Raw genomic sequence first — 15,202 nt, 5'->3', positions numbered from 1 at the left:
TCCCGAATTCCGCCGAGATTTTCGGGAGGACTTTGGTCGGTGAAACGGAACGAGTATAAGCATCCATCACTCGTTGTGGATTTTCCGTTTCATAGCCATGTACGTAATATTGTCTGGGCATTGTGACCTGGGCGGAGTTGCCTTTCTTCCCTTTCTTCCCTTTCTTCCCTTTCTTCCCTTTCTTTCCTTTCTTTCTTAATCTCGTTGATCTCGTTGTTCAAGATTTCGGAAATACCTGAGGTTTAATCGGGACTGTTTTCATATTTCACGTAGAGTTGTAATATATACATGGATTGGTATGAAGACACTGAAATACAAGTTGCACATCGCCGTTTCTCATAATACAGCCCCAGTCACCCAATACATTACTTAGTTTAATACATCTCGTGATTGATAATCATAGGGAAATGCTCAAAAAAGGAACGTCCGAAATGGGGAGTATGCGCAGTTCGCTATGCTGATGCCGTGAACGCCTTTGCTATGTCGCTATCTTTAAAAAGGAAGGAATGGATCGCGCCGTAAAAAATCATATACTTTCATCATCATCATAGAGACTAAGCTGGATAGTCCTCTAGGAACCACCTGACTCATTTCCTTCGGCAGTGTCCCCGTCTAACGCATGGTATGCCAGGCCTGGTGGTTGCTCCACCGGAGTGTACCGATACATCTGGGGCTGTTGGAATTGACTCCAACAACTGGAAGTATTATCAGCGAGCTAGATTCATGTCATCTTATGAGGAGTGACTAACCTTGGGGCTTGAAGAACGTATCGGGCCATTGCCTCCCTGAATCGACTCTTGTATTCCTTGGGACTGGTCACAGTAGGTCGATTCTTACCACCGCCAGCGAATCCACGGTCCTTGATCCATGACTCTAATTTCTTGTCCCACGTATAGGTACGGATGCAGTCAATAACACCGACTACCAACTCCGACCGGCTCTCGTCGATAGCAATCATGAGTGAATAATCCATGACATTTTGGCGGCCTAGGAAGAGAGTGTCGTTCCAGACACTTTGGCTCAGAAGCTTTTTAGAGTGCTCTCGGGTGAAGAGCGGTGTCTCGTAGATGAAATCCACCATGTTCTCATCAAGCAGGACCTCGTTGCGTTCCCCGGTGCTCTGTACCTTGCGATTCCTCATTGAGCCCTTGAGGTCGAAAATCCGCGTCGGAACGCGGTCGTAGAACAGGTTTTCCATTAGCAAAAGAAACCAGTTAAACTCGGTGCCTGTGGCAGGATTCTTGATAATCACTTGGTAGAATCCGAACATCTTTGCGATCGCGGATGGTAACTCATGAAACAGTGCTTCAGACATGATCTGGAAATACGCTGGAGCAAACTTGAGGAAAGCCTGGGTCTCGATAGTCGACAGCGATTTCAGAATGAACCGGTCGTCCAGCGTTTTCAAAAAAATGGATTTTGTTTTTCCTCCCTTTGAATCCCATTTTGCACATCGGGATAGTGATTCTACAATACGCTCGGCAATTCCGCACTTCTTCCTCAAAGCATCGAACTGCTCGGCATAAAACACCTTGCAAAGCATTTTTGCTTGACCTTCCTGGAATTGATACTTGAGGTGCGTCCCCGTAGATCTCAAAAGAGCATGCTCAACCCGTGCTTCATTCATAGCTTCTGGTTCTTCCCCCAGACCCGTGTCTTTCTCATCGAGCTCCTCATAGCGTTTCTGGATGCTCGCTAGCTTCTCTTTATAATCATGAGAATCTAAAGCGAAGGCAATGAGCGAGCTCGGTTCATCCTCGCGTACGATAATATCACAATCTGCAAAAACATGGTCGGACATGGTCAGTGGATATTCGAGGGGAGTCCATCCACTGGCAGAACGCTCCGACCAGAAGTTTGTTAGGAGTTTCAGAAGCGTGCTCCTTTCGTGCTTTGGGAACTCTTTCAGGTCGAGCTGTTCATCTTCCGGTGACATCTTGGGTAGTTCTTCATTTGAATCTGTAACTTGTAGTCCATTCACTGAGGAGCGATCTTCATCGCTATGTATCTCCTCTGCTTCACCCTCTGATAGGATTTGATCCGTACTCTGAGTGAGACTGTCAGTTTCCACTGGCGTGGTTGATGGCTCTTGTGAAGTAAGATCCTTTCTTTCTCCTTCTTGCGACGATTTTGCCGGGAGTGTTTCACCGTCTTTGCTTGAGTCGTCTATGGAAGTCCGCGATGTGGATGAGAGGAGGTCTTCCCCTTCACCCGAGGGCTCTCGTTCCTCAACTGCCTCCCTAACATTTTTGTACACCTCCACAATCGGCTTTGAACTTGCAAGCGGAAATGCACGTGATTGTGAACGTTTGGCGGCTCTCTGGGCTCTTTCACGTTGTCGCTCCTTTTCGAACTCTCGGCTCAATTGCTCGAAGTGCTTGGCCAGAGAAGTAACACGCGTATGACCCTTTCTTGTCGGTATTGAGCGAGGTATTAGAGATGGACCGGGCGTAAGTCTTCCGTTTCGGAAGGCATTGAGACCGAACCGGTCTGATAGCTTTTTGTCTGGGCCCTTGAACCTCACTTCATAAGGAGGGGGGCTAGCAGCACCGTCGCGGCCACCAATTCTCCCAGGGTTAATTCTGAACCCTTTCAGGGGACTGTTGTCATACACTGTTTCCTTCTGAAGCTGCACTGGCTGTGACTGGGCACGGAACAGGGGTGGAGAAGTTGCCTTTGCATTGCGCCTAGTAACACCCTCGGCTGGCCGTGGAATTGCTGAACGATGTTGATTTGGGGGAGAATCGGGAGAGTGTATCGGTTTATCAGCATCATAGTTCCGCTGGCTTAGTGCCTGGGAGTCTCCTTGCTCGGGAATAATGGCCTCCAGAGCGCCTGTACCTGAATCGGTTCCTAATGGTTCTGATTCAGGCTTACCCACCGTGCCCTGGTCATTCACATCCATAAGTGTCTGTTCAGGTTGGTTTGAAGGCAACGCTAAGTCCAGGTGCTGCACTTCTTTTTTTGCTATGGCTTCGTCTGCAGGAGAAGATGACAGCCTTTCCTCTGGTGCAGGTGAGGAGCTGGGTGTATCAGGTTCTCCAACCTTCGCGGAGCCATTGTCTTGGCCCTCGGCTTTCTGTTTTTTGCCCGAGTGTTCTTCAACGACAGACACTAGGACATCTTGCGCCTTCTCCGGAGACAAAGTCATGCGACGCATCGGACGTGGCTTTTCCGGCTCTTCAGTATTCTCGCTCTCAGGTTCCGTAGGGGTGGTCAGGGCCTCTTCGGTTGAAGTAAGAGAAGTAACAGATGCATCTTTATCCAAGAAGATTTTCTTCAATTGCAATGTTGCCAGTCTTCTAATATCCTTCTCGGAAGGAAAGAAGTTCTTTTCGAATTCCGCAAATGCAGTATCCCACTCAACGACTTTCTCCTGAGCAAAACGTGCCACTTCGTTCAAAGGAGTAATCTCCCAATAACGGGAATTGATATACTTGTCTTGTAATTGTTTGATCAGAGCTGCATGATCTTCGTTAGCCTTTTTGGTTAGGGCTTCAACTTCTCGCTTGCAATCTTCTGCTAGCTTGGGAATGACACTTTCAACATTAATGCCCTTCAAGCGCGCTTTGACAGAGAGCATGAACTTGTTCAGACGCTGCTCAATTTTGAGATAAATGTCATTTCTGAGCTTTAGATCGTTGTCCACTTTCCACGTAACCCGTGTCCTTGGAACGATGATCTCAAGTAGATTGATGGGATCGTAATGGATGCGTAAGGCTACATCTTTGAAGCCGAAGTAGCGGAGGTGGTCTCGCTGCAAATCGTGCGGACAGACGCCAGCCCGAGCATGAAGATTCTTGCTCCAAAATGAAAGCTCCAAATATTTCCCAAACGAATACTTCCACGTGCTTTCAGACATAGGGAAGACCTGGGTTTCATTCCCACATATTTTACAGGCACTCCACATCAAAATTGTGTCCTGAAGACCTCGGAGTTTCGAAGGATACGGCTGGATGAAAACGCTTATTTGGGCTTGTCCGTGTACGTACTGACGGTGATGTTCAAACATCCGTTTCTCACACCCATTTACGTTGCAAATAGTGTTGGCATTGAGGCATATGTCCTCCACATATTGGCCAAGCGCACAATCAGGTTCAAACATCGCATCATCACCGTGCTCATTGTAGTATTCCAAAGCAAGAAGATCCGGACCTGAGCAAGGGATTGATGATGTAGTGCAGACAAGACTGAAGAGAACGACAATATTCTGATGTGCATATGGGTCAAAAACACCCGCTGCTCCAGCAATATAGGCTTCCCATTGGCGTTTCTGGGTTTGATAGTTATGCAGGGCTCTGTCATATTCGGCGTCATGAGCCGCATGCAAGACCTCCTTTACTTTCGGGGAAGCATCCTGAGGTGATTCGTGGACCATTTCAGGAGTTACAAGAACGAACTTTTGTGACCTGGTTTTTTCATCTAATGATGGGTTAAAGTCAAGGTTCTGGTCCCGCAGACGTTTCAAGTAGGCTAGCCTCCGTTCCATTTCTCTTGCGCGTTTAAGCAGATAAGGGGGCTCAAACTTGACGAACGGAGAGGCAGAGAGGATCTTTGCCTCACTATCATGCACAAAGTCCTGATAGTACGTCGGCATGGGAACGTCATCAGGCACTTCTGTGACCTCACTGGCAACAGTGGACTTCTCTGCGATAGATCCATCACTCTTCTCAATCGATTCCTGCTGCAGACTTGACGGAGGTGAACCTGGATTCTCCCCACTCTTATTTGCTGTAGTTAAGACGCTTGAGCGTGCCGCATCAATCGCCTCCCTGCCGGCTTCTGTCTCGGATGACGCCGGCATTTGAGCAAACTCATCCCTCATCAAGCAAGTCTCCAACCTAAGGTTGTAAACAACATAGGTCATGAACTCAGTAATTCGTTTCACCTTTGAGAGCACTTCACTATCACCACCACGAAGAACAATTGTACATCCGAGCTCTTTGCGACAGCCGGACAAGTACATGTATGTTTTTTTGCGTCCGTTGTAAACATAGGTCTTGACATCGAAGCTACCACACTCGCTAGTCACAGGAGTGGTCACAAGTTTGTCCATGGAAGTGATTATCCTAGTTTGAGTGCATCGGGATACAGCTTCAAGGACGGAAGACTTGACATTGTATGCCGTTGCAATTTTGGCTTTATCTAGAAGATCTAGAGCTAGCCCAGAGACATTCTTCTCAACCAGAAGCAGGTTAGGCCGTAGAGCAGATATCCTGCTTACTAAATTCTCGAGAAACTCACGCTCCTGGCGAATGACAGGCTCCAAGCTCATGAAATGTTGCTGATGACGGGCATATTCAAGTGGAAACGCAATTATTAGTATCTTCGGCTGCGGGATGCACCTAGACATGCTCTTGAGGGCAAGATTTTTTGTGAAAACTAAGCCGGATACATAGGATGTATCTCCAGGTCGACCGCCCAAGATCTTCTTGAGTTTGACGTAGTGACGGATGTCCATATCGTCGCCACCCTGAACGTCTGGATCAACCTCATCCGCTGCTTTTAGGAGTATGGGAAGCAGAGCAGTCTCCCAGCTCTGGACATGAGGTATCGAAGCGTCTTTCAGAAGTTGCCGGAGGAGCTTGCGAACATGTTGTAGGCTAGCCTTATTTAACTCTACCGGCGGAGCACCAGCTCCTCTCATAGACGAACTTCGTGTCATCTTGAACCCGCTAGGAGTTACCCCAGTAGGGAATACGTGGGTAGCAGTTGCAGAGTCCTGTTGGTTGAAAACACTGTCTTTGGACGCCCTGGGTGAGGGGCGTTGGTGGACACTGCTCGCAACGCTAAGATTACGCCGGCGAGGACGAGGAAGGTTCACTGCTCTCGAGCTGCTGATGCTACCCTCATCTGGCTCGCGGCCGACATGGCTATAGTTTGCAATGCTCCTGTCCCCAAATGCAGATCTGCCTTTTTTCATGGCAGCGAGAAACCCCCCAAACGTTGTTCTTTCATTGTCACCACCGCTTTTAGACAATGACCCTTCTGATACGGCTGATAGCAGGCTTGGCTGCTCGTCGCCACTCGAGGCATCATCAGAGAGGTACTGTGCCAGATCCGGGTCGATGATGTTGTCCTTGTGGAACGCAGGTAGTCGTGATTCAAGAGCAGTGTCCTCGACATGCCGCCTCTGGAAGGGAGCTCGATCGTCATGATAAGGCTTGAAGTTTCGAATGAACTGCTGACGAGAATGATGGCGCTTATGACCCATTGAATGAGTCCTCCCACTGAGCGATGATTTGAGCGATCTTGAGGATGTTGGCCTAGCCAATGGCCGATCTGGGCTGATCTCTAGGACAGCCGACCGGCGATTGTGGCCTTCACCAGCACGTCTTGTTGCCGGAATGGCCATTGTTGGTGTCTTCATAACCTGATCTATCGATTGAGAGACTATAGAGGACGTGTCATCGTCGTCGGCAGTGGGACGCGGGTAACTTCCCAAGCCTAAATCGGAGACTCGAGGATTGACCACAACTGGGCTCTGTTCGCTATCTGAGAACTCCGAGGAATCATCACCATGCCCATTAATCATAGCTTCACACGGCTTGCAGACGCGTATAGTGCCCGGTTGACCGAATCTGTCTCCGGGGATCAAAAGTGTGCATTTTGAGTCGAATATTTGGCCGCAGGTCCGACAGTGGTGTTTGCGACGAAAAGTAGAGAAAGGCTCGCCGCAATGGAAGCAGTCCTTTGCGTTCTCATCTCTCATCCAAAAATCTTTACTGAGCAGTTTACTCCGGAGTTGCGACATAACACCATCACCAGTCGCATGAGACCGCCAGCTACGCCCATCCTGACTAGGGCCGTAGTCAACCGCTGTGCTTAGCGGAGTAACAGCAGCAGAGCCCATTGATTTATCGCTTGGGGAGGCTTGAGAAGCCACATATCCTGGTAAGCGGCTCGAGCTTGGAAGAACGAGTCTTTCCTTGGTTTTATTCTTGATAAGTGCCTTCGAGGATTCTTTCGGCGAGCCCTCCCTCTCTACCAATGGCATAGGTGTCGCAGCAGCAGACGGAGGTTGATTATCAGGAAACGAGTTGTCAGTATTACCGGGGAATTGAGAGACATTACTCGCTGCAGTAACTGGAGCAGCAACAGATTTATCTGGATTGAATGAAGCTCCTGAATTCGACCTGATTCTCTCCGTCCCATCATGTACTCCTTCGACTGAATGCCTCGCTTTTCGCACCGGACCAGGTAACGACATATCTAACTCATGAGTGACCTGGCTATCTGACCTCTTAAAACTATCCGGGACCTGACTGTTCATCGTAGATGACCTGCTAACATCTGAGGTGCCTGAGCCTTCAAACGAGAAGTGCTGGGCCTTCGCCTGCAAGACGGGGGAATGTGATAATCGTTGGCTTCGCCCTGAAGAGCTTATAGATGCAGTGAGAGGGCCATCTTCTTTGTCTGTGCTAAGTGAATCGATCGATTGAAAGCTGTGAGAGGAAAGATTCACGGAGTTGTTGCTCGAGTTATGAGGTTCCTTAATAGCGTTGACATGAAGTTCAGTAACTGTCGGGTCTACAGCTACTGAATTAGTCGTGCTTTTGGGCAACGGCACAACAGGAGACTTCATCGCGGGCGAGGGGGGGACAGAGGCCTTTGAGGATATACTCGCAGTTTTCGACGAAAGCCTGGGGCCTTTCCCAGCCAGTAGGAAAGGAAAGCCATCTTGCGTAGATTGGTGAGTTACGCATGTTGGTGAGTGTAATCTTGAACCCTGAGATGAGCCCGGTTGGTGCTGCTGAGACTCCGGTATTGAAGCTGTCGAGCCATGCGCAGATTTCGAGACGGAGCGCTCCGACGGAGGACTTCTTATTCCATGGTCTTCCGTGGAGGATCTGTCCAGCGACCTTCCCACGCCGCTTACAATGTCCCTGACCCCGCCCACGGAAGTTCGAAACCGACTATATAACCCACTCAAGCCTCCTTGTAGCTCGCCTGAGAAGCTTTTCTCTTCAGTCGCGGAAGTGGGAGCGGGTGGATTGGTAAAGTCGTTAAATGTGGTAAGAGAATCGGACTGGTAAGCTGCCGTATGAATCTGGTCTAGTGCAGCGTTTAGGCCCTTCCGTTCGGCGTGGGCTGATAAAGATGCCCGAGAGCCCCGTCGTCCTAGCGGAAGAAAGATTGATGATGCGGATGGACTTGATGTCCCTTGAGACTGCTGTGAAGCCATCAGGACTTCGTCTTATCTAGACGAATAAGAGATGCGGAGCGTCGAAGGCTAGACGTTGAAGGTAGATCACACCCGGCTCAGTCGAAAGTAGATAATTGCATGAGTCCGTCGCATCTACCTGTGGAGAAACCTCGATCGCTCGTGAAGGGAACTGACTGGATTCTGTGCTGAGCGTATCCAAGCATAGAAAGATTGGCTCGGCATGGTTTGAGAATATACCACAAACTTCAAATCAGTTTATACTCTAAGCCGAGATATGAGGAGTTGCACGGACGCCCGAGGGGTGAGATACAGATTGATCGATGCTTTTCTTTTCCTGCACAATGCCCGCCGCCAAAATGCCCGTGACATGCTGCCCAATGACGTGGTAGTGGTTGTGGCGCAGCAGGGAGCTGTGGCTGGCGTGGACCCTAGGCGGTGAAGCGCGTCTAAAGGGCCTGTAACCGCGTCAAGCCCGAATGGAGGAGAGAACAAAGAGACTAGTATCTATGAGGTAACAGCGCCTTATATGCCGATTCACCCTTATGCTCTAAGAATGAATAGCACTTTGGATGGATGATGCAGTTCCCTGAACTATGATGTATATTATGGTCACTCTCTATCTAATCAACCCGTCTAAAAGAAAAGTCTCTCCCGCACCTTGACTGACAGTCATGCGTTATACCGGACTATTGTATACCAGACTATGACACTTTCTCTTCTGACACGATTTCTGCATCTACACAATGACTTCAATGAATGGGTGGGTTGCACCATTGGTTGAAGACTTTCTTTTCCGTTACATCAGGGGGCAGGTGGACAGCTCGGAATTTGAGGACGATGGCAGTAATCTTCGTTTCGCCCATCGCTCTCCACAGTACACTATAGTTCTCAATGTAAGCTTCCAGCCGTTGAAGGTATATAATATTCTAACCGCTTCACAATTATTTTTAGTGGGAAGAAAGCGAAGGGAGATATGTGGCAACTTTAACCGACTCCAAAACTCAGATCGAAGCAGTGCTAGCAAAAGAGTCTTTGAAGGGACTCGAAAGTGAGGCCCGCGAGCGCCCATTAAACAGAGACGTGACTCTAAACCATTACGTCCAGCTACTGGACTATGAGATAGTGCTCGAATATGCCATGTCTACGCCGAAAATTCATTTATATGTTAGGGATCTTAGTATTGCGTGGGACAGGGGCAAGTACAAAGGCGCGCCACAAGGCAAATCAATTAAGAAGAGTGCAAGTATACGAAGCTTGATGAAGAAAGTTTTCGAAACCATCAAGTCTCGGGAGAGCCGCCGTGCTGCGACTTCGCCAAAGGCGTATTCCTTGGGTGACTCTCCGAAGTCTCAAACCCACGACGTCGCTGGAAAGCATGTCTCGCAACAGTTTCTGCAGTCCCAGGCCCAGACATCGTTCGTGGATTTGGAAGTACCATCTATGATGCCCCCAATTCAAACTAAGCGCAGCTCAGCGGTTTCGAATGCGCTACTTGGATACTTGGAATCTCATACCAAGCCGACCGACAGTAATTTTCCAGACAATAGAGAGCATGGAACGGTTGCCATTCCAGTCAACGAGGAATCTGCTGACAGGACTGAGGTACGGGGAAGCAGCCCACATGCTGCTAAAAGCGCCAGTGATATTCCTCGGGAAGGAGCTCAAGGATCTGCGTCAGACTCTCGTCCTGGACTGATACATCTTGTTCAGCACAATGGTCATACAGCCCCCCAGGAGCGATACAATGCGGATTATGAGTTGCCAAATACGAAAATTGATGGGGGAATGGCGGACAAGATAGGTGTACAACAAGGGCAGGACTACGAGAATCCCAATTCGCCACGGTCATCACCAAAGCAAAAGCTACTTGAAGCGAAACATCCATCTGAGAATTCAAGCTCTAGCCACACGGACCCCTGGCATCGTATGACTGATATCAGAACTAGAGACATTAGGATACCCAAAAACCAAGTCACACTGCTTGAACAGCACACTCGTCAATGGGTGCCACCCGATTATGGGGATTCCATCAAAGGACATGTACCACCTGAACTTTTAGCCCAGTGGAATCAAATTGCGCTACAGAGGAGTCGTTTAAGTGAACGGGAAGGACTAGGGGGCTTTAAGTCTGAGCGGGCTGAGTCTCGTGCGCTTTCACCAGATATCAACTGTCCCACAGCTCAAACGAATGCAGAATCCGACGATGAACCCGTAACTTCGGACTGGTCTGAAAGCTCTCCTGAACGTGTTTCCCGTCCTCGACAACTACCGGCAGACAGTAGCCCTGTGGCAGGGGCGATGATGAGACGCAACGGCGTACATATCACAAAACCAGGCAACGCACCAGAAGAGAAGCAACCAAAGGAAATCGGTTCGACATCAGTGCGCGAAACCCAGCAAGACAACCGAGCTATTTCCGCAGTTCAAGAGAGCAATGATCTACCCATGGGGAATTCGCCGTTTGAAAAGAATGCAAACGAGGATCATATCTCTGAACCTGTGCACAACAATACCAGAGCTGCTGAACACGATCTCCAAGAGGAATCCGATGCAGAAAGCGAGGATTCAGTCATGGATACGTCTGTTCCCTGCCCACTGGGTGGGTCACAACAATCGAAATTTACCAACCAGTCGGAGCAAGGGATCATTAGTTCTGGGTCTTCACTTCCCGCACGCGGGCATGTGCAAGTTCTGGAAACACCTTTAGCTAATCTCAAACACCTACGTTCTGCGAGGCTGGGCGAGGATAAGGCTAGTCTGGAGTCACACCACACAGAACAGTCATCATCCCAGGCGGCCAAATCGTCGTCTCAATCACGTATCTTCAACACATACGCAACTAACAACGACGATATAGAAGGTACCCAGATTACAAACATCTCAGGGATCAATGAAGCTGGTGAGACGAATGATATTGAAATTCTCGGGACACAGATGAGTACTGGTGACTGGTCGATGCCAGATGCAACTCCTAACTCACACGTTGCCCTTGTCTTTGACTCTTCTGCCCCTAAACAGCATGACTCAAGTGCTCCTATACCTATGTCTACACTTGAATCTCAGGATTCCTCGAAGCCATTTTCATCTCACGATGAAGTGCTCTCATCAATGGAGTTCGAGGAGAAAGGACAGGAGTTAGTGCCAAGCCAGGGGTTGACACATGACACGCCTGAGCATGGTGGAAGATCACCTTTAAAGCGTCCTGCATCTACCGCTGGGGTTGAAGAGCGACCTTCTTCAAAGCGACATAAATTTACGTACAACGAGAATACAGATGCAGGTATCGTAGGGGAAACCAGACCAGCTTCTGGTGTCGTTTCTCGTCGCCAGGATTATATTCGTCACTCTGCAGAACACTTGGAGGCGCAAAGGATACATGAGAAGTTTCGAAATGATTATCCAAGCTATGTCGGTGATTTTCTACACTTCAGAGAACTGTGTGCAATATTGCAATCCGTACGAGACAAAGGAAGCTTACAGCGGTCTTTCTTGTGGGACGATTTCGTTATCAAGCACTTGGAGGAATATCCGCATTACTTGGAGCAATGTCTTTCTTTGGAGACGAAATCGCTGGGGTACGAAGAATATTTCACATCACACTTTTCCAAACCAACGCATAAGAAACGAAGTCTTACCGCAGAAGGGATCAAAGTGGTTGCAGCACAGAATATCACTCCGAGCGTATCTGACGCGGTGGTGAGTCCATTACGTCTTCGAAATGGAGCAGATACTTCGTTTACTGCCAGCCTTGTGGATAAGTTTTCCAACTTCCACGCGCACTCCTTTGGACCAGCAGCCCAGAGTGCCCAATCTGACACGGATGTCGAGAGAATGTCATTCACTATGTCGTCGCCTACTCAACATACGAAAAACAATGTGGGTTCCCCTGGCGATGGTCACCATACAGAGATCGAAGAACACACAGGGGAGACCACCGAACGTCCGGAAGCCGAAATGCAGCAACCAGAGGTAGAGGAACAGCACTCAGAAGCCGTAGAACCGGCCTCGGAAGTTGATGAACAGCTACGCTCGGAGATGACTACTCAGCTCAGCACATTGAGAAACCTAGATGGTAACGAATCCGCCCTCGCAGAAAGCGAAATCAATAGCGAAGAAGACGACGATGTTATAAATGAAACGCACGAGACAGCCAGCATTGAGCTGGGGGATGAAGAACCCTCCACAGCTCTCGAGGCGCCCCTTTCAAGCAATGAATCAGAAGCAGCCAGTGAAGCGGAGAGTCCCAACGAGAACTGGTTTCTCTCTCTCCGACATCTCTTCCCAACAGAACCCAGCTGGTGCGACGGTCCTGAGACGCCCTTCAAAAAGTGGGCTCGGGCAGACCAGAATGTCTTCTCTCAACGCAAGTTCCGTCGCAACTGGGCACGCATCCCTGCAGATGAAAAGGGAGTACCTCAGCGGCCGTGTTATTCTAACCCTCCTGAATAATGTTCTTTGTGTTGAGCAACGAGTACGCTACCTGTTTCTTTTCTAGTTCCCTGATTCACTATGCCGAATTCTATCCTTATCTTGTTGAACTAGGTATTTTCTCAATAATTCTTTTGTATTTCACTTATGACGGATTTAATGTTTCAGATAATACCTTTACTTTCAGCGGTTGCTTCTCAATGGCTAAATTCGGGGCGATATGGGTGATGCAGATCCACTGGAAGGGTTGGTTTTACTGTATTTATATTTTACGCTCCCTGTACCAACACGAACTGATATCGGACACTTTACAATGAAAGCTTATGACAGACCGACCCGTGACTGACTCAATACTTTATCTATCTACGCAATCCAAAATCTTTAAGAGGGCAAAAGCAAGTCCAGAATGCTAATTCTCAGCAAGCAGTAATGTTAATGTAAAGTAGAAAGTAAATTGAGGGAGGGTATCTATGTCATAGACATCAATCTATATCCACGGTGAAATTCCAGAACAAAACGAAGAAAACAGGCGAGAATTATTTATCCACCCAGTCGAATAATAATAAAACACAGAAGTACAATACAAATCCCAAACGGCTCATGCTGTAACTTGGCATTATGTTCATAAATGAGGATCCTCGCTGAGATGCTTCAATAAAGCTCAAATGGGATCATCAGATTGTCATTGGTCGAGTCGTATGACCATGTTTTTTTTTTTCTCTCTCTTTGATTTCTTTTATTGACTTGTTTGGAAATATGGTTTGCTCATGTATGGTGTCGCTTAGACGTGGCGGAAGGGCTCATAGGCATTTGACCGGTTCTGAGTAGGAGGGGGTGGCGGGTAGGAGGTGTTGTAGGGAGAGGCCTGCTGGTGGGCCTGAGGGCCGATAGGCTCATAGGTGTAAGGGGTCTTCTCAGCCGTGACACCGCGGGGAGTGTTCTTGTGGTTGTAGGGGGAGCGACCGGAGCAGCAGCAGGTGCTAAGCATCCAGAACAGAGCAGCTCCCAAGGAGAAGGCGGTAGCTAACCAGGTGGTGACATAGATGTTCTTGCCCATGCTACCATGCATACCATAGTCCTTCAGGTTCTCGTTGAAAGCACCGGTGACGGTGGCGAACATGGCCGTAGCAGTCACGGAGGATGCGGCAGTGAAGAGGAAAGCAACTCCAGAGATAAGCGTGGTGACGCAGCTACCCCAGCGACTGCAAATCGCGAAGACACCGACGACCAATTCGACCACGGTGGCGACGAAGGCGACAATATAGGCGATGAACATCCACTTGGAGACGTTCTTGTAGAGGTTCAAAGACTTGCGCAGACCACTGGGGAGGCCATTCTCAACGCCAGTCTCCTGCAAATTCCAGACCTCAATGGGGTTAAACCAGAACTCTCCCTTAGGCTTCGAGCACTCCGAAACTTCGAAGTTGTCGTTGGTGATGTTTCCATCACAGTAGCCCCACAGACCAATGTTGTAGAAGTCCTTAAGGTCAAACTGCTTCTGAACTTGTTCCAAGGCCGCGGAGATATCTCCATCTGAAACGGTCACACCGGCATCGGAGAGAGCCTGGGATACTGTGTTTTTGCTCGATGCGGTTGTTGTCATATTTTGGAGATTGGCCTAAAATATTGTTAGTCGGCGTTCCCGATCGCAACCAACCAAGAGACGGGGAAAATATCCTTACCCGGAAGAAGTAGAGGTCATTTAATGTGCTTGAGCCAGAATTTGTGCAGCCCAACCCGACGATGATGATGCATACCAACGAAGCGATGGTGAGTGCATAAGGTGTGATAATACATAAAACTCGGCCGCCTTTACCCATGATGACGGTGTTGATTTGCTGATGTGGAAGTTGTTCGTTCTATGTATGAATTTGTCTGGATGTATCGGCTAAATTCCGTGGATTGTCTGAAGTAAGGAAGATAGATAAGGTGGGTATAAACCGACCGTGAGTGAAGAACGGTGAGTTAAAGAATGAAACTGAATGAATAAATAAGATGGCAGGAAGTGTCAGACGGGAGAGAATCGCGTTGTTTTTTAAGATGGGCTGCCCGATGATCGTCAGTCCCCCCGAGTTAAAAGTCCACAGTATCAACTTTACGAGTTGAGGAGGCGCAGGTTTATTTTATTTTTCTTTTTTCAAGGATCGTCAATAATCTGACCAATCAGGGGATCCGATGGAGGACTACGCCACGCTATGTTTCTATAAATTCATGCGAGGTTTCCACCGCAACTCCGGGAAGGTTTCTTTACCATACGAGTCCAACGGGACCAGTCGTATGACACTAAACCTGATCGGGGGCACTCGAGCCTCGTGGCGGGGTCACCGCAGCCCTATCGCCACGTCATAAGTGGCTGGAGTCCTACGCGTCGTCGTCTTAGCATTACGAGATGCCTCAACTGATTACTATGACGATCCCTTGCAAAAAATCAGACTATACCTATCTGGTACCATATCTGCCGCTCTTACCATAAACATGTAGTAAGTATCGAGTATGATAAATAATAATAATAGGGAATTGTTATTTGGACCTCACGCTAGTTATTTGGACCTCACGCTAAACCTATATGGGTAAATTAAGCGAGTCATATGATCAAAAAATACGCTA

At 48.5% G+C, this 15,202-nt stretch overlaps 3 protein-coding genes across 3 annotated transcripts; 1 reads left to right on the top strand and 2 right to left on the bottom strand.

Moving 5' to 3' along the window:
• Positions 1-215: 215 nt before the first annotated feature.
• On the bottom strand, positions 216-8,582 carry BDV27DRAFT_134195 (1-phosphatidylinositol-3-phosphate 5-kinase FAB1). The gene is made up of 2 exons (XM_032068251.1): positions 750-8,582; positions 216-695 (listed from the first exon to the last, which is right to left on the bottom strand). Exons 1-2 carry the CDS (start codon positions 8,183-8,185, stop codon positions 572-574), a joined length of 7,560 nt encoding a protein of 2,519 aa, XP_031923692.1. The 5' UTR covers positions 8,186-8,582; the 3' UTR covers positions 216-571.
• A 328-nt stretch (positions 8,583-8,910) lies between these two features.
• On the top strand, positions 8,911-12,616 carry BDV27DRAFT_161480 (uncharacterized protein; the record flags this gene model as incomplete). The annotated part of the gene is made up of 2 exons (XM_032073233.1): positions 8,911-9,060; positions 9,119-12,616. 2 exons carry the CDS (start codon positions 8,911-8,913, stop codon positions 12,614-12,616), a joined length of 3,648 nt encoding a protein of 1,215 aa, XP_031923691.1.
• A 378-nt stretch (positions 12,617-12,994) lies between these two features.
• Positions 12,995-14,654, bottom strand: BDV27DRAFT_134191 (SUR7/PalI family protein). Its single transcript, XM_032068250.1, has 2 exons — positions 14,278-14,654; positions 12,995-14,213 (listed from the first exon to the last, which is right to left on the bottom strand). The coding sequence occupies exons 1-2, from the start codon at positions 14,413-14,415 to the stop codon at positions 13,377-13,379; spliced, it is 975 nt and encodes a 324-aa protein (XP_031923690.1). The 5' UTR covers positions 14,416-14,654; the 3' UTR covers positions 12,995-13,376.
• Between the last annotated feature and the right edge of the window lie 548 nt (positions 14,655-15,202).

The sequence above is a fragment of the Aspergillus caelatus genome, assembly GCF_009193585.1.
Source record: "Aspergillus caelatus strain CBS 763.97 unplaced genomic scaffold BDV27scaffold_204, whole genome shotgun sequence".
Lineage (NCBI taxonomy): Eukaryota > Fungi > Ascomycota > Eurotiomycetes > Eurotiales > Aspergillaceae > Aspergillus > Aspergillus caelatus.
Note: the sequence above shows the minus strand (reverse complement) of the source record. Positions and strands in the feature narration are given on the sequence as shown.

Coding starts and splice junctions, on each gene's coding strand:
- BDV27DRAFT_134191 (XM_032068250.1), bottom strand. CDS start 14,415: ATGGGTAAAGGCGGCCGAGTTTTATGTATTATCACACCTTATGCACTC. Junction 14,214..14,277: donor ATGACCTCTACTTCTTCCGG/GTAAGGATATTT, acceptor ACAATATTTTAG/GCCAATCTCCAAAATATGAC.
- BDV27DRAFT_134195 (XM_032068251.1), bottom strand. CDS start 8,185: ATGGCTTCACAGCAGTCTCAAGGGACATCAAGTCCATCCGCATCATCA. Junction 696..749: donor TACGTTCTTCAAGCCCCAAG/GTTAGTCACTCC, acceptor TAATACTTCCAG/TTGTTGGAGTCAATTCCAAC.